This window comes from Lethenteron reissneri, chromosome 30 (genome assembly GCF_015708825.2).
Source record: "Lethenteron reissneri isolate LAM-NWPU_2019-01 chromosome 30, ASM1570882v1, whole genome shotgun sequence".
NCBI classification, from domain to species: Eukaryota; Metazoa; Chordata; class Hyperoartia; order Petromyzontiformes; family Petromyzontidae; genus Lethenteron; species Lethenteron reissneri.
Genome location: NC_083808.1, coordinates 3686971 through 3713280, shown reverse-complemented (window position 1 = coordinate 3713280; position 26310 = coordinate 3686971). Strand labels below are relative to the sequence as shown.

At 46.8% G+C, this 26310-nt stretch overlaps 1 protein-coding gene across 4 annotated transcripts in view; it reads left to right on the top strand.

The window, feature by feature from the left end:
• LOC133349419 (transcription cofactor vestigial-like protein 4) overlaps positions 1-4543 on the top strand; it is a 56447-nt gene extending 51904 nt beyond the window's left edge. For all 4 annotated transcript variants that reach the window (XM_061562831.1, XM_061562830.1, XM_061562826.1 and 1 more), the window contains one exon: positions 81-4543. In XM_061562831.1, the coding sequence (XP_061418815.1) occupies positions 81-559 (479 nt within the window). In that variant the 3' untranslated portion in view covers positions 560-4543. The remainder of the gene's footprint in view (positions 1-80) is intronic.
• The last annotated feature ends 21767 nt before the right edge of the window (positions 4544-26310 follow it).

Here is a 26310-nt window from a genome sequence, read left to right as displayed (position 1 = left end):
CAAACTCACAACGGCGCACTGCTCCGGCTGCCACTCAACCGCGCCTCTCCGCCTCCCCCCTCCTCTCTCTCTCGCGGCAGCGTCCATGAGCTCGGACCCCGTGGTGGAGGAGCACTTCCGCCGCAGTCTGGGCCGCGACTACCGGGATCCGGCGGCCACGGTGACGGCAGTGGCGGCGGCCGGGGCGGCGTCGTGCCGTCCCGGCGACCCGACATCGGCCTCCAACCGCGTGTCGGTCACGGGCTCAGTGGACGATCACTTCATGCGAGCGCTGGGCGACACGTGGCTGCGGCTGCGCTCGCCGGGCAGCGGCAGCTCCGGCGACGACCGGAGTCCTCACCCGGCGTCGCCGCCGTTCCCCTTCTCGCCGCCGCTAACGCCGTCCGCGGCGGCGGCGGCCGCGGCGTCATCCCCACCGCCGCCGCCGCTGCTGCTGCTGCCGCCGCCTGCGGTTCGGTCCGAGTCCGGCGTTCGGGCCTACGGGGGGCAGACGGCGGCGGTATCGGTGTCGCCGCACCGTTCCAGCCACAGGGCGCCCTCTCCCCGCGTGCTGCTGTGAAGACCGCAACAACGAAATTCAAACGATGACAATAAAGAAACGGCCGTTCCGTCAGCGTTAAAGTCCCGGCAGGGGCATGAACTGTTGACCGAGTCCCCAGTGCACCGTGGGCCGTGTTCTCGGACTCCGTGGTACCGCACGTTTCTTCTCGTTATTTCCCTCGTTTCAGTTTTCTAAGTTTCCTTCCCGAGTTTGAAAATCACTCCCCGGCGAAACGCGCATGGAGGCCACCCGCACCGCATGAATAAAACGCTGCCACGGTCGGAATCTTAAATCCATGGAAATGTCTTTAAATCTGTCCTCCACTCACGCTCACCTTCCTTCACCGCTGACTCGCTTGTGGGAGATCGATGCGATTGGCGGAATTAGTTTTTTTTGATACTGGAACTTTTTTTTTTACATTCTGTACTCTCAAGTAAATAATTCTCTGGAATACTCGAGCACTCTATTATTTTTATGAAAATTGTCTGCAAGTTTCTTTTAGTTTTTGTATACATCCTGTTATGTTCAAGAGAGATTTGGATCTTTACGACCGAGACTTTTTTTCGTGGCGATGTTTAAAAATGTTTAAAAAGATGTTTAAAAACGTTAAATTTGATCGTCACACGATTTGAGTAAACAAAACGAAAACTACAACAGCAGTGGTCAAGTTTGAGCTTCAGAGGTGATTAAACGGCTTAAGAATATTTAATCATCCATTATGAAGAAAAAAAACCAAATCCGTTTTCATTACGGCTGTGCTTCGCAGCTCTCCGATGTGTTTTTGGGTCATACTGCCCGTTTGTTCCATTGCTGAAGAAGCTCTCAGCACGTGGCAGCAAAACGTCCGACACCAGTCCGAACAATGCGTGCGGCTCAAACCTGACAACGCACCGGAGAGTTGCACCATTTTTTGTTTAATTTGTTGTCAAAGGGATGCCTGAAAGAAACGCCGTTTGTACTGCCATCATAAAACGTGTGGTGGCCAATTGCCATCAGACCTCGTTGAGGTTTCGGAACTCTGTACATTTCATTGCATTAAGTGCGTGCTTGTGCTTTGGGTACTTTTGCACTAAAATAAGGTGGAGGTAAGTTATTAATGAGGACGTCTGTCGCATTTCAGAATGTTGTGTACTGCTTATACTGTCAGTTTGGATTGAATTGACGATGCTGGAATTGGTAACCGGCGGGAACTTCCAGTGTCTCACCTTGGCGTCTGGTGTTTGACACAGGTTAAAGTGCGTACTGCCATATACAGACTTTTAAACGAACCAAAACATATACATACGAGCCGATATTAGAACTAGAGCTGGGCGACCCAACTATTTCAATGATCCGCTACTCAATCACTGAAACAGTTGAGGAGAAGAAAAATGGTCACCTCCGGTCCATCAATGCCCCGCTGGACGGAAAGGTGACAGGCAAGGGGACTTTACGATGCCACCATTATTTTGTGGAGGGTCGCCATCTTTTCAAGGGGCCCCGGGTAAATTCGTCGATTATATTTTCGAGTCGATTAATTGGCCAAATTGACTTTGCGTCCCAGCTCCAGTTGTACGAACTCTATTGAAACTTCACTTCCAGCCTTCACTCCAAGTATTAGAAAGGGTAAAGATGTGGTCCATCATCCATCCAGTCCTCCGTTGGCACTGCCCCAACCCCGTGTCCAGATATTTCATCAGAATTTGGATGCCGCTTTTCAACTTTGCCGTTTTAACGCGCAGTGCGTGGATGTCAATTGATCTTTAAAATGACACACCCCCCGCCACCCCCTTTCTTCCTGGAAAGGTCACGCAAAGTAACTGAGGACTTCTTCCATTAGTCCCATTTTCATAGGCTTTAGGTTTGGTGTCGCGATATTGTCGTTATCTGTACCGTATTACACTTTTTATATATATATACCTACGTATTAATTTTCAAACTAATAGACAAACGTGAATGTGAGGCTGGAACGCGATCAAATAATGCTTCCGCCAGATTATCTCATTCATGCAGCCGTTTTTTTTATATATTTTGGGACCATTTTGTAAAAAAACGAACATTCCAACATCTGGGCCTCGCGATGCCGCAAGGACGGCCAAGCAGAGCTGCAGCCTTTGTCCCCGAAGCTTGAATGCATTTAATAGGCTGGATTTACCTACAGTTGCCCTTCGGTAACTTTTAATCCGTAAATCATTTATAGCATTTGTAAAATCGTTACGACTAGGCTGGTGACCAGCGTGTGGAGTTGATTTCCAAGTCTTGCGTTCCTGCTATGGACGCTTTTTACTTTCAGTCGAAATGTCATCGGTTCGGCTTCTGCTGTTTGACAACTGCAGGCATTTTAAAATAAATAATAATGTATGTGTTTTTTTGTTTGTTTGTTAAAGCAGCCTTGTAAACCTCTGGTCCTCGATGGGACCTCCAAGATCTTTTCGTTTTTGCGGCTGTTGTTGGGTTTGGGATAGCGGGCGCCTAGCATGGTTATTGTTGTTGGAATAATGGCTCTGTGTGGGCCGGGTTTGAGTTTGGTTAAGTTGGGGGGTGGGGCGCTGGATGGGTGTAATGGGTACAAATAATTAAAATAAAGAGCGGGGTGGGGGGCAAAATGTTGAACATTTCAAAAAAATACGAGGGGCTAAAAAGTTATGGTTTACATGGGCACAGCCACGTGTGTGTGCCTGGTTGCTGTCTCTTACAAATGTGCTGAATCCCATGCAACCCTTAGCTAATGCTGGACATGACGAAGCATTACTTAAACGTAAAGTTTTTATATAAATATACAAGTTTATATTGTTATCATAATTTGTTTTGTGGATTCATACCGAGGCACATGTAGTTTATTTTTTATTTTTAGACTTTAAAAAAGTATGGCTGTTTTTTTTAATCGCAAAAAAGAGAACTGTTATGAGAGAGTTGACTCTTTCTTGGTTGTCGGTCTTAATTGTACCCTTGGGGCAGTTATTCCTGAGTGCAGGAACAACAGAGAAAACTGGCTCATGGTCTACAGCTCGTGTAAAAAAACGCACGCTCGTATGCGATTCCTCCGTTCGTCGTCACAGCTCTTTTCCCACTTGCACAACCGAGCCGTGCTGCGGATGTGCCGAGCAAGCGCGGCGTGGTTCCGGGGAGCACGGGCTTTGCTTTTCCACTGCACAAAGCTGAGCCGTGCCGCTGACGCCGCTTACGATTCGTGATGCTAGGACGCATCCAGGTGACGTCGTGTCAACAGTTGTACCGACCGATGTCACGCGCGCTCGCACCGGTCATTAGCACCGCCCCAAACGTGGCTTGGCCCTGAGCCAGATTCAGATGTCTTGTGAGGCCACCGTAGCACGGTTTGGGTCTGTCCTGGCTCGGTGGAAAACCACCCGTCACCGTTCTGGCCCCCCGTGCTGGCATGTCTCGGATGAGCAAAGCGGAAGAGGGGAACTAGTTTAGCTTTTCAAGGGCAGCGAAATAGATTTGATTGAAATGTTGAGAGGTGCCCTGACAACACGCTTTCTTTGAAATAGTAATTGAGATGCAAATTCTGCCTTTCTTGATTATTGCTGTCGCTTTGTTAAGGGAGGGGTGTTGGTGGCAAAGGGTGCCTATTTTTGCCGATACATTTAATTTTTTACACAACGTAATTCTGGGGGGTTGGGGGGGGGGGGATCGAAATTGCATGTGACCTGCACATTTTCAAATATTCAAATAAAGCTCTGTGTGCGAGCGAGCGAACGCGGGTGATGCATCTGCTCGAAAAAAATCCAGACGACTCCACAAAGGGGGCACATGTCATAATTTCACATTGGGGCTCAATGGAGCCAGATTAGATATAAATGGGGAAAAAAATATATATAAATTTATTTTTGCCGGTTGCAGAAAAGCCTGGGTGCATTTACAATCACGTTAGCAAGGAAGCGCTACTCTAATGCTTGAATGTCTTCGGTCTTCATTGCGATTCGTTTTATTTTTTTACAAAATGTTGCTTTTTTTTAGTGCTTTGTACATGCAGGCATTATGAACAATAAAGCTCGGATACAAAGGTAACCCTGGTGCGGCACTCTGTGTGTGCGAGTGGAATTGCTGGGATGGTGTTGAGACCAGCGCACGCCTTCTTGAAACGCGTTCTCAATCAGTCTCTTTGCTGTGGTGGCTCTTTCAATTCAGGTGCGATGTTTACGAGTGGAAAAGTTGCAGGCAACGCAAAGTGAAGTCCACGATGTTCTTCATGCATGCTGATTCACAAATGGAAAAGTGTATGAAAGGTCAACACATTAGGGAAAGTACCCTTCTTGAGAGAAATGTTAATTTATCGATACTATTTATAAACCCTTCTTGAGAGAAATGTTAATTTATCGATACTATTTATAAACTACAGCCTTTTGTTAATCCACTGCTGAATGACCACACTTCACCATCGTAGAGGTCCGTGCAGGTTGCTGAAGGTGTGGTCCAAGACTGTCGGATGTCGCTCACCACTGACGTTAGCTGTGACTGGAAATCCAACTCAAGTTGGCCAGGTTCATCGTGCAGTGTGCTAACCACTGTGCCCAACGCTCCACCATGGAGAAACACGAGCCCATCTAGGGATGTCTCTGTTGCGAGAGAATGTTTGACGACGACGATGCTAATGACTGCGGTGAATTGTCACCCTCAATAATGCCTGTACACCACTGCCAAAACAGTCATTTGCGTTTGCTTCAAATTGAATTTGAGCAGTGTATTTAAGTAGCTCTGGTTGTTAATATGAATCGATGAACACACACACGAGAGGAGGGCGGAGTGGATGAGTCACCGTGGCACAACTCGAAAGAGAAAATGCCCGTGGAATGTTTCATTGCTTTTCTTCCAGAAATATTTAATACAAAATAATCCAACGGCGGCGCTACGTGGTTACGCAGTCCTCTTGTTTGCTGATGTTATTTAAGCGTATTTACCCCGTAGTCTTTAGCGTAAATGGATACTGGCGAGGGACATTCAACCACCATTTCAATATTTGCTCCGGGAAAATGGTCTGCTCAGAGCGGGCTCCGTGGGCCACCAATGCAAAAAAACCTTCCCCGGCGCGTTTTCAGGTTCTACCGTGCTTTAATCGGCGCGAAACGTCGGACATCGTGGCGCAACAATGAAAAACACGTGGGAGGGATGGAGACGGCACGGCGTGCGACATCACACGTGTGAATAAAAAAACATGGGCCATGATGATGCCAGGATGCGGTGGCGTGGCATTACAGCACACTTGGGAAAAACGCCCAACAAATGCCACCGCACACACACACGCAGGCGAGTGTGTGTGTGTGGCAGGCGAGTGTGTGTGTAAATTATTGTTGGCAACCTCGCATGCAAAATTCTTGCACTTGGCACTCAGCGCTCGGTGGTTTTTGGCACGGGGAGGGCAGCCCCTTCGCTACACCAAACGCATGTGGAAATACACATTTGCATCCTCATGATAGGGCTTTTTTTTCTATGAACTGTAGTTGTAAAGACAGCTTAAGCGACCTTTTGGAGTCCTCTTGGAAAGATGAACTCAATGAAAAGCAACAGCAATGTGCCTGAAGTAGAGAGGGTTTCATCAATTTATAATTTACCTGCCATAAGAAATATGCATGTATGTACGTTGAACTGATTTCGCAACGCACGTAGCCAACCCGACGAATCGGAGATGCAGGGGAAGGACAACAAACTAACACACGCAACAAAATTATTCTAAACAAATGTGTTTTCATTCTAGATTTAAAAGTACACAGCTCCAGTGGTTGCTTAATGTCGGAAGGAAGAGCGTTCCAGACGGCCGCAGAAGCACTTCTGAAAGTATGCGATGCGGTGACCGTCTTTGTTCGATGGCGAACAAAAAGCCGCCGTGAGGATAACCGGAGTTCATGGTGATGGTTTATGCTCCATGGCAAGATCAGCCAGGTAGCATGGTTCATTTGTAGAAAGCACTTTGTGTGTAATATGGACACTGACACAGAAAATGGAATATACAAATGAGGAGTGCACAGAGGCATTTTTGGAATATGGAAGAAACAGATGAAAAATGCGGGTCAGAGAAGAATTGCAAGTTTTTACCTAAAACTTCCGTGACCGCAGGAATTCATATTCTTTGGTTATTTCGGTAAAATCACGTAGATAGAAAAATAATAGTAATAAAAATAAAGTGAATAAAATAAATCTTCAGGAGGAAAGACGATCGCTTGTGTTGTGATCGAAACGTCGTGGTTTTTGTTTTAATTTATTTTTATTATTTTTATGCACTTCATTTTTATTATTATTTTTATTTTATTCACTTCATTTTTATTATACATTTTCTATTTACTTTACCAAAATGAACCAATGAATATGACATTTGCAAGCTGTAGACGTCGCATTAATTGATAAGAAAAGTGGGGCTTGAGTAGGAAAACTTCGCGAGCAGAGATGAAAGCTAATGGTCGAGACGAACGACAGTAGCAAAGTTGAGAACACGACCTCGAGGACATTCACCCTCGCGACGGAACGATGAAATATATCTCGTGCGCAGCTGCTCGATTTTTTTCATATTTTTTTTAATCCTTTATATTAAGTTCACTTGCTTGCTTGCTTGCGCGCTTACGACCGTGCAAATCTTTCGGTCGTTTTTTAACCCACTTCCTGTGATCCAATCGAGCTGACATTTTTCACACAGACTCGTTGTGCGTGACAATTTATTTTCGTAAAAAACTTTTTTCCAAAATTTTCCACTTTTTAGGATTTTTTTTTTCATATTTAATTTAAAATACCAATGTGATAAAAATGAAACTCTTACTCAAGAAAAACAAAAATTAATAATAAAATAAAACCGATGCCACGCATATAAAGGATTTATAGTGAAAAACCTTGTTTTTACGGGTTAATTTTTTTCATTTTTACAGCATCGCGAGCAATGCCAATGACTTGGTAACGGGGGCAGGTGGAGAGACACCCATGATCCTGACCGATGGTAGAAAGCAAATCTCCCTCCGCTTGTCCCACGCAGCAGGGTCCGCGCGTAAACAGCTGTGACCGCGCACGTGCTTAGCGGAATTCCTTTTGTTTTTGCAAACAACAGCAAGGTGGTGCCTGAGGCATGTGAGCCACCCCCACGGCATGCCTTAACAAACATTTGGGGCAAGTGCTGTTAGCCAGCACTTATGAAGGCCGGCACGGCACACGAGGGGGTGTGGGTGGCCAGCACCACGCCCGACGGCCTTTGTCTCCCGAGGTACGAAGTTTACACACGGCACCAGGTCCTCGTTTACGGCTGAGTCGACCCAGGGGAGGCCCAGGACCGGTGCAAATAATCGTCGCTGGCGTTGGCCGTGAGCGGCAATCGAACTCGGGTCGCCAAGTTCGTAGCGCGGCGCGCAAAACGTTGCGTTTCCGCTCCCCACAAGCACACAAACACACACAAACACACACACACAAACACACAAACACACATAAACACACACACAAACACACACACATAAACACACACACACACATAAACACACACACAAACACACAAGCACACACACAAACACACACACAAGCACGCACACATACAAGCACACACACACACAAGCACGCACACACACATAAACACACAACAACCGCCATTCGCCACTAAGTGGCGGTGACGTCACCACGATGCTTGTGCCAGGCCAAGTGCACCTTGAGGCCACGTGAAGTGTCGAAAGCCCGCTGGCAGGAGGTCACGGGGCAGACCCAGGTGCCACTGGTCGACTGACCGAGATGACCGAGATGACTGGCTGATGCACCACCTGTGCCCCCTACTGTGCCAACTTGCTGTGCTTTAGCCACCCGGCGCTCCGCTCGTTGTTGTGAGCGTCGCTCCTCCGCCCTCCGTTGTTGTTGGAGGGCGACTGCCTCCAACTGCCCAGTAGCGTCCTTCACGAGCCTCCTCCACTGAGGCCGATCTTGACACCGCTGGTACCAGTCATCGGCAAGTCCACTCAGCTCCACGTCCTCCTGTACCACATCACTCCATCTCTTCTCCAGCCCGTGCCGCGCCCGTCTAGCCCCCTCGATCCGGCCGAACAAAAGCTGTTTAGGCATGCGGTGGCTGGGCATGCGGGCTACATGACCCAGCCAACGCAGCCTTGCCTGCCGGAGGAGCTCACTGATGGGACTTTGCCCAGATCTTTCAAGGATTTGTGAGCTCCTCACACAATCCAGCCTGGTTAAACCCAGGATGGATCGTAGGCAGGCCAGCCTAAATGTTTCCAACCGGCGAAGATGCTCCACCAGGGGGGTCCACGTCTCGCAAGCGTAGAGAACGGAGGGAATGACCGTGGCCGAGAAGACCTGAAGCTTCGTGCGGAGCGACAGACCAGGTAGCTTCCACACAGCGTTACGCAACCGATGAAAAGATATTGCCGCTCGACTGATTCGGAGTGAGACCTCTGCTGATAGACTGGAGCCGGTCATAAGCATACTGCCCAGGTATGGGAAACTCTCCACTCTCTCCACAACTGCCCCATCACCAATTGGGAGTTGTGGGGGTGGAGTGTCCGATGGTACAAAATACCCAGGCAGGTGCTTGGTTTTGGTGGGGCTGATGGTAAGGCCCCACCTCTTAGTGGCACGCTCCAGTCTCAGCAGCAGCGCCTCCAACTCCTCTTCTGAATGAGCAGCTATTACCAAATCATCGGCATACATAACGTGGTTGACCAATAGGGAGCCATCCCTTGATCGCACCCGGGCGTCGATCAGCCTCCCATTATATCTGTACCAAACGGAAATTCCCCCGGTACAGCTATTGAAGGCTTCACGAACTACGCGGTCAAAATAGATGTTAAATAATGTGGGAGCCAGAGGACATCCCTGTCGCACCCCAAGGTGTACAGGGAAAGGCTCCGACTCCCGGCCACGTAGTTTTACCCGGGCCCGCTCACCATCATGAAGGTCCTTAATGATCGTGAGCAGAGGGTCAGGGACTCCGAAAGCACGAAACACACACACACACATAAACACACACAAACACACACACACATAAACATAAACATAAACACACACAAACACACACATAAACACACACACAAACACACAAGCACACACACAAACACACACACAAGCACGCACACATACAAGCACACACACAAGCACGCAAACACGCACACAAACACACACACAAGCACACACACAAGCACACAAACACACACACAAACGCACAAGCACACACACAAACACACACATAAGCACACATAAACACACACACACACAAACACACACATAAACACACACACAAACACACAAACACACACACAAGCACACAAACACACACACACAAACACACAAGCACACACACACATGCAAGAAGCGAGCACAGAGGCAGTCACGGCGCTCCCGTAAAGAGTCGTCCACGCACGCCGAGCCTGTCGGGACACGCGACTGCCCAACCACGTGGCTTTCGAGCAGGTGGGATGCCCCGGGCAGAAGCGTGGTGAAACAAAAAACACACCCCCACAAAAAGCCACCGCCAACCCTGCAACCCTCCAGCCTCCTCCTCCTCCACTCGCCCTTCTCGCGCTACAAAACACGCCCGGTGAGGGTGACACGAGGAGTGGGGGTGTTCATGGGAAGGAAGAGTTAGGGTAGGAGTTGCACGTATTGTGTGTATGTAGAACTTCGTGGAATTGGCGTGTGATGCGTATCGAAAAACAAATAAAAAAACACAAACAATAACGAATCCATGTACAGAGGCACGGCCCAGGTGCGTGTCCTTCAGGACCCACTTTGAAAGAGGCACGTGTGTGTGTGTCTATATATGTAGGTGTGTTGAACTTCTTTCGCACCGTACGCAGTCAACCGTGCTAATCGGAGGTGCGGGGGAACGACAAACAAACGAAACACGACAAACTAAACAAGGCTGCGGCCACTGTGGGTTGTCGTGGGTGTGTGGAGTCTCCCGAATGTTTAGATGCGGCCAAAAAATACCCACAACATTTTTGGACAAAATCATAGTCGAGTCTGCATTTTTTTTTACAAATATTTCCTCCCCTACAACGAGGTGACATTAGTTTTTTTTTATTTTGCGTAGGAGCGCACGAACGGGAGGTTCATTACTACTGAGTCAGTAGCCCGTAGTTGCATTCGTTGTTTTGAATTGTGCTAATTGTTTACCAAGTCTGGCTACGGTGATGAAACTCAGAAGGTCAAAACAAAAAAATAATGTCATGGAACCTCCTTTGCCAGTACCAAAATATGGCGTCCTCTGGTCTAACACCGTTTGGCTCAAAAGAAAGCTGTCTCTGGTGTGGACCAATCAGTTTCAAGGTCAATGCATCATACTGTCAGGAGGTCACGGGACAGACCCAGCAGGTGCCATGGGTCGTCTGACTGAGATGACCGGCAGATGCACCACCACCAGCTGTACCCACTACTGTGCCAGGCTAGGTGGTGGTGGTGGTGGGTGGTGGTAGTGGCGTTGAGACGAGGCTCAAAAGAAAGCTGTCTCTGGTGTGGACCAATCAGTTTCAAGGACAATGCATCATACTGTCAGGAGGTCACGGGACAGACCCAGCAGGTGCCATGGGTCGTGTGACTGAGATGACCGGCAGATGCACCACCACCAGCTGTACCCACTACTGTGCCAGCCTAGGTGGTGGTGGTGGTGGGTGGTGGTGGTGGCGTTGAGACGAGGCTCAAAAGAAAGCTGTCTCTGGTGTGGACCAATCAGTATCAAGGACAATGCCATATATTATCAGAGTACGTTTTTTGTTTGCATTCTGACCGCAAGCATTGTGGCAAATGCAGACATGATTCCTCGTAAAAGGTTTCAGTCAGGTGTTGTAACATCTTAACGCCTGTTTTGCTGCCAGAAAAAAGGGGAAAAACGTGTTATCAAAAAATTCATGCTTGATAACATTGATCGGGAAAGCCAAAAGGATGGCTCATGGACGAAACACACATTTCTGTTTGGTGCCACAAAATAGAGCTTTGCTTATAATTGCCGTGAACATCGTCACCGAGCAAAAGCAGCAGGAACCCTCTCCTCCGTGACAAACTTTGAGGGTGACATTTGCGGACCCTGCCTATGATCTAACCAACAACAGCCCCTGGGCACCATTCTTTGGTTCAGTGTTCTTCACTGCAGGCCCAGCGGGCAACCGGTGGCCTTTAGTGTCGTACGGCCCCTGACGTGTGACCACCCCGACAATGCACAAAGCGTGAAAACAACCGCGATCGTCACCGTGCTGCTGTCAAACCCCCCAAATGGTTTCAAATCTGTGACGACCCTCAACACCGATGATGTCTTAAAGTGTGCCGTACTTGGCCCTTCCCCCCTCTCCAACCATTATATATACGGAGTGGTAGCTCTTGTAATCTCTCATTTACTTGATACAGCTGTCGTGGCTGTGACGGTTCCACCTGAAGACGGAAGCTTGTGTTGCCTCCGAAACGTCGTGATTTTTATTTTATTTTACTTTTATTAATTTTAATGTTTTACCTACGTGACTTTACCGAAAAAAACCTAAGAATATGAATCCTTGCAGTCACGAAAGCTTCAAATCTAGAATTGATGTCTTATCGGCGAAAGTGCCCGCCCCCACTCCCCCTTCCCCGCTGAAAATGAGTGCAGACCATTGCTCGAGTTGGAACGCCCTCCAACCTCTACAGTGTGGCTGTATCCCTGGCGAGGATGAAGGGAGGCGAGGCGATAAGGGGGAGGTTGGGGGAGAGAGGGGGGTCCACTCGACACCACTTTCACCAACAATGCGAGATGGAGGAGCTTTGGAGGCTGTTGTGATCGAGCTTATCAGTATGTGAAGGATGTCCCCGGAAGAATGTTTTGTGTTGTTGTTTTCGTTTGAAATCTCACTCCCCTAGGCCACTGTGTCCTCGCGAGAGCACTTGTGTAATCTCCGTCATGTGTCTGACTCGCGTGGATGAAATGTTGTTCATCCCCGGTGCGGCTGTCCACTTCATAAGTCGATACGTGTTGTGCCCCCCACAACAGGTAAAACTACATTCGCCACGGTTACTTGAAACTCGCAGGCAAATTGGCACGCCAGGCTGTAGACCCGGTGAGTGGCGAATCTGTTGATGCTATCAGGGCTGGAGCAATTGCGGCAATTCATCGATTAAATATCGATCGTTCAGCTCCGCGATGCGTGCGTGGAGTCTCGCGGGGTTGAGCCCACCAAAAACCCTTTATGAGCTCTTGTTGTTAGCAGATCTTTCTCCTAAATCAGCAGTTGTCCTGCTGTATCGGTTCCGCCTGATGACGGTCGCTTGTGTTGCGATCAAAACGTCGCAATTTAATTAATTTTATACCTACGTGACTTGAACGAAAGAACCAAAGAGTATGGATCTATGTGTAGTGAGTCACTTCGGGACCACTATTCAGGAGGCAACAACGTTTACTCTTCATTACATAACACCGTTACACACCGCACTATAACACGCCTATCTCTTGCGCAACACGGGATAACTGTAACGGGGTCAGAGCAGCCAACGTGCTGTCTGACCCATGCCGTCGGATACGAAGTTGTCGCACTTGGGTTCCACTTCACCTGCAGACAGCCCCGATATGCGATCGGGGTTGTCTTTTTACCCCTATCGGCGCGGCCTGGCTCCACCCTAGGCCGCGTCCCCCTCTGGAACATTCCCGAAGGTTCCAGACGACCTTGAAGTGGGCGTGGTTAAGGACGGAGCCGGGCACGTGCCACCTGCCCGGCTCCGCACTTAAGATTTGAAGCTTTCGTGACTGCAGGGATTCATCTTCTTGGTTCTTTCGGTAAAGTCACGTAGAAGGGAAGTAATAAAATAATAAACATAAAACATAATAAAATAATTCTCACATTATTTTATTACGTTTTATTTTTATTATTTTATTACTTCTCTTCTACGTGACTTTACCGAAAGAACCAAGAAGAAGAAGATAACAATCATTTTTCTTCACACAAAACCGTGACCCCCCCCGGCCCCCGAATTTCGCCAATTTAGTGAATCACCAGACGGTGTGAATTATTAATTCTGATCGTGCTCAAGAGTGCTGTTCGTTGCTGGCCGTTCGGCCTTTTGTGCTCCGCAACGTCGAATACAGAAACACAAAACGTGTGAGCTCACCGATGTTGAGAAAAAAAATTATTCAGTGGCAACGTGGCCCTCAAGTTCAAGTTCAAGTTCATTTATTAGGTATAGCCCTGTGAGCCATTCAGCTCTTGAATCGGGTGCAACCGCAACAAACAAAAAACAAAAACATGAACAAAAAAACATCTTAAAGTGAATATGTGACTAAGTGCAAACAGAAAATCCAAGAAAAGACAGCAAAAATATTGCAGAAAAAACACCGTACACCAACGCTGTGTGCAAAAATCCCAGTGGGATGCAAGTCAAACAACAACAACAACCACAAGACAACTTAGATTAAGGCCATCAGTCTAACTCTGTACTACAACAACACAAACATGGCTAAACCAATACACTTTTCGAAATCACCAAAATAAAGCCATGAAGGCAATGAAAAAGCAATCATAGGAACTGACGGAATTTTCACAATAAATGGCATAAACAACATGTACTACCAAAACCCTGCAGCCATAGCTGGCTGCATGAGTCACTCCACAACAGCAGGAGCATCAATCGGAGTATTGTAATTTTTCAATGCACCTTTAAGATCAGCACACTAAATCAAAACACAGGTCATACTTTGTAGCGATCATCCGGAGCGAAACATTTTATTTTAGGTCACTGAATAGCACTGGCAGCTAGGGGTGTACAACTCCTCTAAAGCAGTTTTGAGTGAAGATCTCATAGGTAGTGACTCAAGTTTCAATTTATTTGCAACAGCATTCCAGACCCTGGGGGCATCAATAACAAAGGCCCTTCCTCCAGTATATGTACGGCAATAGGGAATATTAAGCTGGTAAATGAGTGTAGACCTTAGGTCAAATTTGTTCTTTGAAACAGAGACGAGATCCAGCAGGTAATCTGCAGATTTTTTTGCAAGTACATCATGAATAAATAAGATCTGGTGCACAAGCCGTCGAACATTCAGAGATGTTAAGTTTGACCCAATGTAGAGATCACAGTGGTGAGTCCTATATGGGCAGTTCAATGCAAATCTTAAGGCCGAGTGATACATTGAGTCAAGCTTCTTCAGTACAGTACTTGGGGCTGATTTATACACAATGTCACAGTAATCAAGTAGAGGCAGTACGGTAGCTTTAATCAATTCCAAACGGAACATAGGAGGGAAGCAGTGCTTGTGTCGATATAGAAAACCAATTTTAATTTTTGTCTTTTTCCCAATATAATCAATGTGATCTTCAAAATTCAGTTTTGAATCCAGGATGACCCCAAGATACTTATAGATCTTGACTTGCTCTATTTGATCATTATTTAAGGTATGTAATTGGGGAAAAATAACTTCCCGCTTTAGTCCTGGTGAGAAGCATAGCACCTTGGTTTTGGCAGGATTTAGGACTAGTTTAAGAGCAACTAGCTGATGTTGTAGTTTGTTGAAATCACTCTGGAGCTTAGCAATCACGTCATCCGAAGAGCGGCCAGCAGTAATTAGTACCGTGTCATCTGCAAAAAGATTTACCCTGGAATAATCCAGTTCAGTGCCCAAGTCATTTACATAAAGAGAAAACAAGAGGGGGCCGAGAATGGAACCCTGTGGAACCCCTTTTGTTATCTTAACACTGTTTGACCTCCAACCATCTGTGAATACAGTTTGGGTGCGAGAAAAGAGGTAATTTTTTAACCATTTTACTGTGTTTTCGGAAAAACCGAGGCAACTTATTTTACTAAGCAGGATGTTGTGGTCTACTGTATCAAAAGCTTTGGACAAGTCAAGAAAAAGACAGGCGCAGTACTGCTTATTATCAAGGCTACTGTAAATGTGATTCAGAGAGTCTAATGCAGCAGATGTGGTGCTGTATTTTTTTTGGAACCCAGATTGTTTTAGATGTAATAGATTGTTGGCGGACAGGAAACTGCTAATTTGGTAGGTCAATAATTTTTCAAAAATTTTCATCAACAGGGACAAAATTGAGATAGGTCGGTAGTTATTTGGATCATCTTTAGGGCCCCCTTTGTGAAGTGGACGAACATAGGAATGTTTCCATTCTAGAGGAACTGATGCTTCTTTGATGGACAGGTTGAAAATATGGGCTATAGGTTTGTATATTAGGTGACCAACAGTTAGTAGAGCAAAGACGGGAATACTATCTGCTCCGGTAGAGGAGGACCCTTTGAGGTAGGACAGTTGTTTCAGAACATTACTTTCGTGGATTGGCTGAAAACTAAATTCGCTTAATGTTTGGACAGGAGTGTAGGAATTTGCATGAGCAGGGGTGACTCCCAATACATTATCAAATAGGGTACCAGCTTCAGAAAAATGAAGGTTAAAATTGTCAACTATTTTTTGGGGATCTGAAAAATATTCCCCATTTCGGTTAAGCTGAACGGGCAGATGATCTGTTTTGGATGCCTTTTCGATACATTTGATTGTTTTCCAGAAAATCCTGGCATTTCCATGAGATTCAAGGAGAGTGGAAGAGAAGTAGTTATTTTTTGCATGCCGTATTTTTTTGACGCATCTATTCCTTAAAATCCTGTATTCTAGCCAGTCATTGACCAAATTACTTTTCTGAGCACATGCCCAAGCCTTGTCCCTAGTTTTCATGAGCTTTGTAATCACAGGATCAAACCATGGTGGACGGTTGCCTTTAGTTTTAAATTTAACCAACGGAGCATGTTTGTTAAGAATTTGGAGAAACGTGTACCTGAAGGTCTCCCAAGCCGTAGTCAGGTTTGGAATATCACAGACCTTGTCAATATCCGAGTGAAGCACATCATTAGTAAATGCCTGAGTGCTGAAGTGTCTCATGGAGTGCTTCTCAACCAATTTAGGGGGGGCTTTGGGTCTGGCTGATGATCTCACCCCAAAAATGAAGGAGTGATCACTAAGGTTATTACCTAGAACACCAGTCAGTGCGAAATTGTGAGGGGCATTTGTCAATAGGACGTCAAGCAGAGATGACTGTCCCGGATTTTTTAGGTTGGGTCTTGTGGGGACATTTATTAATTGAAACAGGGTAAATTCATCTGCAAAATTTGTGGCCACGGCCGGCGGGTTTAGCCAATTCCAATTTAGATCACCCACTAAAACTATTTCACCTTTAGGGAGGCCCCCAAGAAGCTCTCTCAGTGCAGATGCAGCTTCAACATCCTTCCCACTAGGCGGTCTATAGCAGCACACTACCAATATGTGTTGATTATTAGGGAGAGTTATTCTGAGAGCCAGACCTTCAAAGCAACATTTTTTAAACAAGGAGTGAGCTGGTGAACATGTAATAGTATTACGAACATAGATGGCAATTCCACCTCCTTTAAATCCTCGGTCAAGCCGAAAAAGATTGTAGTTGTCAATCGTAATCTGCAAGTCATTGACGGCAGGAGTGAGAAATGTTTCTGTTAGGCAAAATATGTCCGGGTCAAGATTTGCTACTTATAGTTTTAGTTGACTTAATTTAATCAAAAGCCCTCTGATGTTGACATGTAGAACACCAACACCTTTTCTGCCAGAAAAATCTACAGAATTATATGAGTTCTTTACATTTGGTCCAGGATGAAGCTCAATACCACCCAGAAATAAGAAAAGTAGAATTAATAGTTTGCACAGGTATTTTCTGTGAAAGGATGAAGAGCGACGAACCTTGGACGAATAGCAGCAGCTCGCAGATGGTGTTATTTTTAAGAGCAGAATGAAGTTTGGAAGGAGTGCTGGTGAAGTAATGGGACAAAGATAGGGTTTAAAAGGATATAATGATGGAGTGTAGAAGTGTCTATAAGTTGTTTCATTAGCAGGTGTAGTTGCAAATTTAGCAATAAGTATTGACGCGAAGTAACGCGGGTAGCCATTTGTAGAGTTGAGTGTGGCACTAGATATGGCCGGGAGGGACAGTAGTAAGATACACAGCAGGTGAATTGACATCTTTAAAACACTAAATTTAAACACACACACAGCTCACTCACACGCAGCTCACCCTCACCCACTCTCACGCACAGCCCACACCCATGCAGCACAACGCACACGTGGCCGCACACGCCGCCGCCATCTTGCTGCTGTTGTTGTTGCAGCTGCTGTTGTTGTTGCAGCTGCTGTTGTTGCTGCAGCTGCTGTTGTTGTTGCAGCTGCTGCTGTTGCTGCTGCAGCTGCTGCTGTTGTTGCTGCAGCTGCTGTTGTTGCTGCAGCTGCTGCTGTTGTTGCTGCAGCTGCTGCTGTTGTTGCTGCAGCTGTTGTTGTTGCTGCAGCTGCTGCTGTTGTTGCTGCTGCTGTTGTTGCTGCAGCTGCTGCTGTTGTTGCTGCAGCTGCTGCTGTTGCTGCAGCTGCTGCTGTTGCTGCAGCTGCTGCTGTTGTTGCTGCAGCTGCTGCTGTTGCTGCAGCTGCTGCTGTTGTTGCTGCAGCTGCTGCTGCTGCAGCTGCTGCTGTTGCTGCAGCTGCTGCTGTTGCTGCTGCAGCTGCTGCTGTTGCTGCAGCTGCTGCTGCTGTGCTGCAGCTGCTGTTGCTGCTGCAGCTGCTGCTTGCTGCAGCTGCTGCTGTTGCTGCAGCTGCTGCTGTTGTTGCTGCAGCTGCTGCTGTTGCTGCAGCTGCTGCTGCTGTTGCTGCAGCTGCTGCTGCTGTTGCTGCAGCTGCTGTTGTTGCTGCAGCTGCTGCTGCTGTTGTTGCTGCAGCTGCTGTTGTTGCTGCAGCTGCTGCTGTTGTTGCTGCAGCTGCTGCTGTTGTTGCTGCAGCTGCTGCTGCTGTTGTTGCAGCTGCTGTTGTTGTTGTTGTAGCTGCTGCTGTTGTTGCTGCTGCAGCAGCTGCTGTTGTTGCTGCAGCTGCTGCTGCAGCTGCTGCTGCTGTTGCTGCAGCTGCTGCTGCTGCAGCTGCTGTTGTTGTTGTTGCAGCTGCTGTTGTTGTTGTTGTAGCTGCTGTAGCAGCTGCAGCCGACCCAACTGCAGTTGCAGGAGTCATACACGAAGCAGCAGCAGCTGTGTGTACTACAGCAGAGCAGCAGCGGCCGTGCGGCCTGGAGGCACCGAGGCTGAATAGTTGCGTGATGTGGACGTGGAGAGACGAGATGTTTGGCCCATCAGCTTCATTGTTCTGCTTCCATTTACGAGCGCCCTCCACGTAGGCCTCGATCTTGTCCACCAATGAGCTCTACCCGGTACCGGTGCTGCGACTCCGGTCATCCTCGCAGCGGCTGCTTTTGGCTAAACCAACGAACAAAGATGGTCACTAACTGCATCGCGCGCTTTCAGATGCGCTTCTGCGGTCGTCTTCATTCCGATATTCGGAAGCCACTGGAGCCATGCGCTTTAAATCGTCATCGAGATTGAAATACCTAATTTCTTTCGAACTGATTTTTGGGTTTAGTTCGTTGTCCTTCCCCCGCTGCCTCCGATGAGCACGGTTGGCTACGTACGGTGCGAAAGAAGTTCAACACGAACAAAGAGCCCCCCGTGTAGCCTGTAACAGACTGTAGGGGCAAGTGCTGTTAGCGAGCACCTATTGCACGGCACACGAGGGGGTGGGTGGCCAGCACCACGCCCGGCCGCCTTTGTCTGCCGAGTGACGATGTTTACACACCGCGCTCATTTGAGGCTGAGTCGACCTAGGAGAGGCCCAGGAACGGTTCAGATGATGTCACTGGTGTTGGCCGTGAGCAGGAATCGAGCCCGGGTCGCCAGGTTCGTAGCGCAGCGCGCTAACTACTACACTACCGCTCGCAGCACCTACATACACACACACATCAACGTGCCTCTTTCAGAGTGTGTCCTGGCGGACACGCACCTGGGTCATGCCTCTGTGCACGGATTCGTTATTGGCGCGTGTGCGCGCGTGTTTGTGTTTTTCTGTTTCTCGATACGCTTTCTCACTCCAATTTCACCTCCCCACCCATTTGTTTTTCATTCTCATCACATTCCCACCCCTCCTCCCCCCAAAGATGCGGGTTTGAATTGAGGCCGGTGGTTTTTTGTTCTTTATAAACCAACGCGGTGATGGTGTTGTGCCCGCAAGCTCGCCCAGCATGTGTCTCGCGTTAACGCAAGGGCCCTATGCTGGTGGTCCTTCATAAATAACAGCCTTACGGTTCGGGACTGTAATCTGGATAAATATTATTTCAAGCCTTTCCCCCCACCCGCCACCGCCTAACAATCGCAATGTAAACAATACAAACAAACAAAGTGAAATGCGTACGCTCGCGGAGCGTTCGCGATGTTGTTCACAGTCACTCGCTCACTGGCGGTCAGTCCCTTCCTTGTAACTCTTCTACCGCGACTGCTGCCACCACTGCAGTCCCATGGTTACTGCTCGATGGACTTCACCCACGTATGTTGAGGACTGGGTCCCCACCAGCCTGTTGTCGCGTCTCACGCGCACCACTCTTCAACCACCACCACCACCACACCTGCAGGACAACAACGCTCCACCCATCATTCCGCGTCTTCCCCTCGCACTTGCTTGACTTTGGAATTCCCTCCCGTCGCCTCTTTTCCCCGAGTTCTCACACGAAGCTTGCTCAATTAAAGAAACGTATTCACTCCGATCCATTTCACTTCAAGGTGTGTGCCTTTGGGCCTGCGTTCAGCAATCGCGATACCAAAAAAATAAGTAATATTTAAAAATGATAAAAAACACGCCTTAATGAAATGTACCGTACGAATAATGGCAGAACTCCACGACTCCAGGAAGTGTCCCCGAAGCTTGCCATAACGTAAGGGACCGTGTGATTTACAGCCAACGTGAGTTGAGCGTGGACGATTAGACCCAAGCCGAAACATAACATATCAAAAAGATTGCTTAAAAAGATAATTTTTTTTAATTTTTAATGATAGAATATAGTATTGTCATCAGTATGCCACACCTAAACCAAGTTTGCAGTCGATACGACATTGGGAAGTGGGTTAAAATTGAGTTACAATATTTGAGGATGCGACAACAGACAAGAGTTGAGGATACAACAGACAGAGTGAGTTAAATAAAAGCGTGTAATAATAATAAAAACCTCACTAATGGCTGAACCAAACTGATGAGTCATCATGGGACCTCCTTTGCCAGGACCAAAATATACTAATAGGGTTTTTCCACTTTTTTCTGGCAATAAAACTGACACCTTTTGCAAGGAATCATGTTTACATTAACCACAATACTTTCAGTCAAATGCAAACAAAAAACAATACTCTGATAATTTATGCATTGTCCTTGAAACTGATTGGTCCACACCAGAGACAGCTTTCTTTAGAGCCTAGTCTCATATGGTGTTCGACCAGATGACGCCAAAAGGCGCACAGTTCGAAGACAACGCACTATCAGAGTATTGTTTTTTGTTTGCATTTGACTGCAAGTATTGTGGTTAATGTAAACATGATTCCTTGCAAAAGGTGTCAGTTTTGTTGCCAGAAAAAAGGGGAAAAACCCTATTAACAAACTGGTGAGTTTGGTTGCCTGCGAGCCTTGCTGTGAGGTGTGTTTCAAACAAGAGCGCCCAAGTTTTACGGCGGAGTATGAGAGGGCCTTTTGTTTCCTGCTGGGACCACCTTTGGAGTCTCGTGAACTAAGTGGCGAATTTGTGGTCAGCAAACAAATTATGATCGCTTCTCCAGAGCAGAGGTGCTGAGCGTTGCCGACCTTCGGGTCAAATGTCACCGACTCTGGGCCCCGCTTGAAGGGCGATGTTTGCCATGTCGTTTTCCCGAGCCACACATTAATCAACTGGCTCTACAAAAAAAAGATATGTATACTGGTGAGGCAGCCTGCTGAATGGTTATTGCTTTCCTTTTAAATAATTATTGAAACTTTCCCATTCACTGATGAGCGGATACATTTGACAACATTTGTAATAGTTGTTTTAAGTATACTCGCTAACCCATTTAGTTTTTTTTATCTAAGAGGTCAACGTTTTCCAGAGCAAGATCAACGGATTTGCATGTTTAGTTGTACGCGTATTTACTTTATTTGTTCATGTTTGAGATTGTGTTAACACGGCCATCATTCATGCGCGCACAATGTATTCGCAAAGCGTCAAATTCCATAAATCTGCACGAAATAAACAAAGGTGGCGAAAGAATGGACTGGGAGCCAGTGAGAGAGGCTTTAACAGATGCACGTCTCATGAGTTCAAACAAAGCGACCTCCGTGCAATGATCTATTATCATAAAAAGAATGCATCGCGCCCAAAGGTATGAGAACCCCACCACCACCACCACATCATTCACACGGAATATGGAGCAACAGATAAATTCAGTCAGAGACGGACCACTCTTAAAAAAAGTGAAGGAAAATTTACAACAATCACAACGAGCATACGGCACTTCGCAAGGCCGATCGCATTAAAGTCAACTACTTTTAAGAGTTTTTTTTTTAAATATCGCCTTCTGTGCCAAGAGACAGTTTGTATGGCGTCTGGTTTAGTGCGCCATCAACATATACAAAAACACTAACGTGGCAGCCCTCTGTCACTCCATTGCTGGATGAAAGTTACCCCCTCATGCCGTGTCTGTCACGGGGGTTGTTTGAGCATACTTCACCGCTCTGGTCAGTGCGGGTAGATGAAGGGGGTGGCACGGGACCGGTGGCGTAACCATTGGACCGGTTCAGACATCGCTCACGCCCGCTGTTAGCCATGGCATGAAATAGAACGCGGGTCGTTGGGTTCGCAGTGCAGCGCGCTTACCACTCTGCACCCCCCCCCCCCACCTCACTTCTAACCAGGCTTAAAATCCCGAGCGTGTTTAATCTCCCCCAGTCTTTCTATTTCAGGCCCGAGTGACAATATTTTTCTAGCAACGTAGCATGCGCGGCCTCCTTAACTCATCCCCCCACCCACCACCACTCACTCGCCCCCCACCACTGACCCGTGCCCCCCCCACCAGCACCCCCGCACCACCAATCATCCACCTCCGCACCCTTGTGACGCGTTCGGGAATACGGCACCGCAGTTCCATCGCCTCCCCCACCACCCCCCCCCCCCCCGGGGGTTGTGGGAATCAATTTGTGTGGGAAAAGGGGGCGCGCAATAACTCCACGTCTGCATCCATGGGGGGGGGGGGAGTTTTAACGGTGGCCTCTTTGCTCTTCATGGCGCTGAGAGAGGGGGGGGGGGGGGGTAGTCTGTGAGTTGATCGGAGCGCTCTGGGAATTGCCATGTCCCCCGATGTTCAGCAAATCCAGATGTGAGGCGGCAACATTTTCCCACCCGGCTAAACGCACGTGAAAAAAAAAGCGAAGACGTACATCTGCGTCGGGGGGATATTGTTGTTAGATGTTATTGTTACAACACGTTCTGTTCGTTGTTGTTCCTTTTGTGTTTTGGATCGAGGCCGAGAGAGAGCACGTCCACCGTGGAGATGGAGCGACGGAGTCGGCTCGTGGGCGGATTGTGAGAGGTGGCGAAGGCTTGGGGAGGCCTTCACCCAGCAGTAGATCGATCATGGCTGGGGATTATGATGATGATCATGACCCTCACTTTTGGAAGAGGGCCTCACAATGTATTGCCAATCATGGGGGTTGTTGGACCATACTTCATAGTGTCACTCAGTGTGGGTTTAATGAGCTACTTTCTTTGCTTCATGCCTTGGACAGGCCCACATCGAGCAGTGGATAGATAATGTGGGAATGACGATTACCGTTGGTAATTTTATTTTGACAATATTTTTTTTCTGTGGAATGTTTGGTTCCTATTTTTTCGTAAATTCCAAACATCATGAATGATGATACCCGGGGGGTATTGGATTGCATGCCAAAGTACAGTTCAATATTAAAGAGTCCACTTGGCTTCAGTACAAAGCCAACCCTAACTTCGCCTCTATATGTATATTTCGCCTTTCAAACTCGCTTATATTAAACGTGCAATTCATAATAATGTGGTATATTAATGGCATAATTTAAGTTTAATAATAAACAAGCATATTATAGATGGGCATGCCTTTCTGATTACTCCAAATTGATAGATTAGCTTTTTATATATAACAACACATTTAAACCAGGGCACAGGCCTGGTTTAAATTATGCTTTCGTATTTAAGAACAATAAAAGCATGACCATTTAGCAATGGAGGTCCTGAAAATGTGTCAAATTGACTTGTCAGTCCAAGTGAACACATTCTCCCGTGGCGTCAACAGATGTTGTTGTCAACCCTCCGTTGGATGATCACCTGACCATGTATTTTCAGTCATGGCGGATTGTTGGACCATACTTCATCGTGCCGGCCAGTGTGGGTTTATTTTGGTACTTTCCTCTTCGTGGCTTGTAAAGGTCTACATATAGCAGTGGATTGAGCATGTGGGAATGTTTAATGCATCATCATTGCTTGTAGTTGCTGTTTATCCATGCGGTAAATCCCCGTTTAACGTGTGTTTACACGACATGTTTTCGCTTTAACGCGGTTTTTTTATTTTATGGAACGTGTTTCACTTAATGCGCACCATGCTCGCTATAACGTGAGTCTATCACGTGACGGACTACTCACTACAACGTGAGTCTATCACGTGACAGACTACTCACTACAACGTGAGTCTAACACGTGACAGACTACTCGTTATGACGTGAGTCTAACACGTGACAGACTACTCGTTATGACGTGAGTCTAACACGTGACAGACTACTCGTTATGACGTGAGTCTAACACGTGACAGACTACTCACTACAACGTGAGTCTATCACGTGACAGACTACTCGTTATGACGTGAGTCTAACACGTGACAGACTACTCACTATAATGTGAAGAGTCTCGTGCGGACTACTTTTCTGAGTGGCATGGATGTTGGCAGAGTTGTTCGCTGATGCTGAGAGCTGTTGCTGTATCAACGTAGAACTGGTTACTGTGATCCTGTAGTAGGGTACTGTGTTACTGTAGTACTGGTACTATAGTACTGGTATTGTGGGACTGGTACTGTGAGACTGTAGTACTGGTACTATTGTACTGATACTATAGTACTGGTACTCTGGTCATGTAGTCCTGGTACTGTGGTACTGATACACGCCGGTGTGATACACGGCGTGTGTTCCTTTGACTCAGTACTGTGGTACTATAGTACTGTGTAGTACTGTGTAGTACTGGTCCTCTAGTACTGTACTACTGGTACTGTGGTGAGTGATGAGCGCAGTGATACACGGGGTGCATTTCTCTTCCTTGTCTGCGTCGTTGTTATCTCACTACCTCATCTCTTTCACTCGCCAAAACTCTCTCTCTCTCTCTCAAACACGCGCTTTACATTTAAATACATTCCTGTCACACATCGCATATTCATTGCAATGCCATGCAAACAAAAAACGTACTTAAAAAGAGACATGTAAAACGGTGGACTGCACTGTCAAATAAAACATAATCATAAAGTGACTGGCTAGAACGGCGTCCCCACCTTCACCATACTTCACCACTGCGGTCAGTGCTTGTCGGTGAAGCGGGTTGTTCATTATAATAATGTCGCTTGCCATTGGAAGGGTTAATAGCGGAGAGCACGAACCGAAGCGCCACCCACCGCTCCAGCCTGTTTAGCATGTATTTACAATAACATACGATTTTGATTGAAACAGCATCGTATAATTGTGACCGCATCTCAAGACGCCGAACTCGTAGGGGGGACGTCTCATTGCTGAGCGTTCAAGGAAGGGGGGTGGGTTAAATAGAGCATAGGACTCTGGGTATGATTGTAAAGGCTCCGGAGAGAATTGAAACAAGATCGTGATATCATCTTGTTGGTTCTTTCGGTAAAGTCACGTAGAATGGAAATAATAAAATAATAAAAATTAAACATAATAAAATATTTTATTATGTTTTATTGTTATTATTTTAAAATATTATTATTTTGAAATAAAACATAACAACATATTTTATTATGTTTTATTTTTATTATTTTATTATTTCCATTCTACGTGACTTTACCGAAAGAACCAAGAAGATGAATCTCTGCAGTCACGAAAGCTTTAAATCGAAAAGATCGTGATAATGGAAGTGGAGCTTTTACATAGAGGCACAGTCGGATGCAGAAGAGGAGAGCCACGAGCCGTGCGGAATCAGAATCGGAAATGTTATTTATCCCGGAGAAATCCGATGAGCTACAACGCTTTTTAAATCCTTTATATTAAGTTCACTTGCTTGCTTGCTTGCGTGCTTACGACCGTGAAAATCTTTCGGTCGTTTTTTAACCCACTTCCCGTGATCCAATCGAGCTGACATTTTGCACACAGACTCGTTGTGCGTGACAATGTATTTTCGTGAAAAACAATTTCTATAACTTTACACTTTTTAGGAAAAAAAATATTATATTTAATCACCAATTGCTTAATGGTGGCAGGCAATCATCTGACCCATAGGTGGCAGCCATCTCAAGCCAGAGGACGAGAGGACTCTAGCCGCCACGCATATAAAGGATTTATAGTGAAAAACTTTGTTTTTACGGGTTAAGTTTTTTTCACGGATGTCCAGTGGGGGCGAGTAAGAACGTCACAACAACAAACACTACAACGACATTGAGTGTGGTGAAAAGTACAATGAAGGTCAACAAATCACCCCAAAACATGCAACTAAACCATCCCCATCCTACCAGGTAAAGCCCACTGAGGTACTAACTTCCTTTTCAGAAGTAACTTGGTCGCGGTGGAATGGTTTGCACACTTGACGTGTCGTTTTTGCCGCTCAAGTTTTCTCCACGTGCTGGCAACGCTGTATTTTATTTTATTTGCTTCGCTTATTGTCATTTTTCGTGTCATTTTGGTTGCAAACAACAACAACAGGCGTCAAGTTTCGGCAGGAAGGAGGGTAGCCATAGGAAAGACATTCTTGACTCAGGTGAACGTTGAC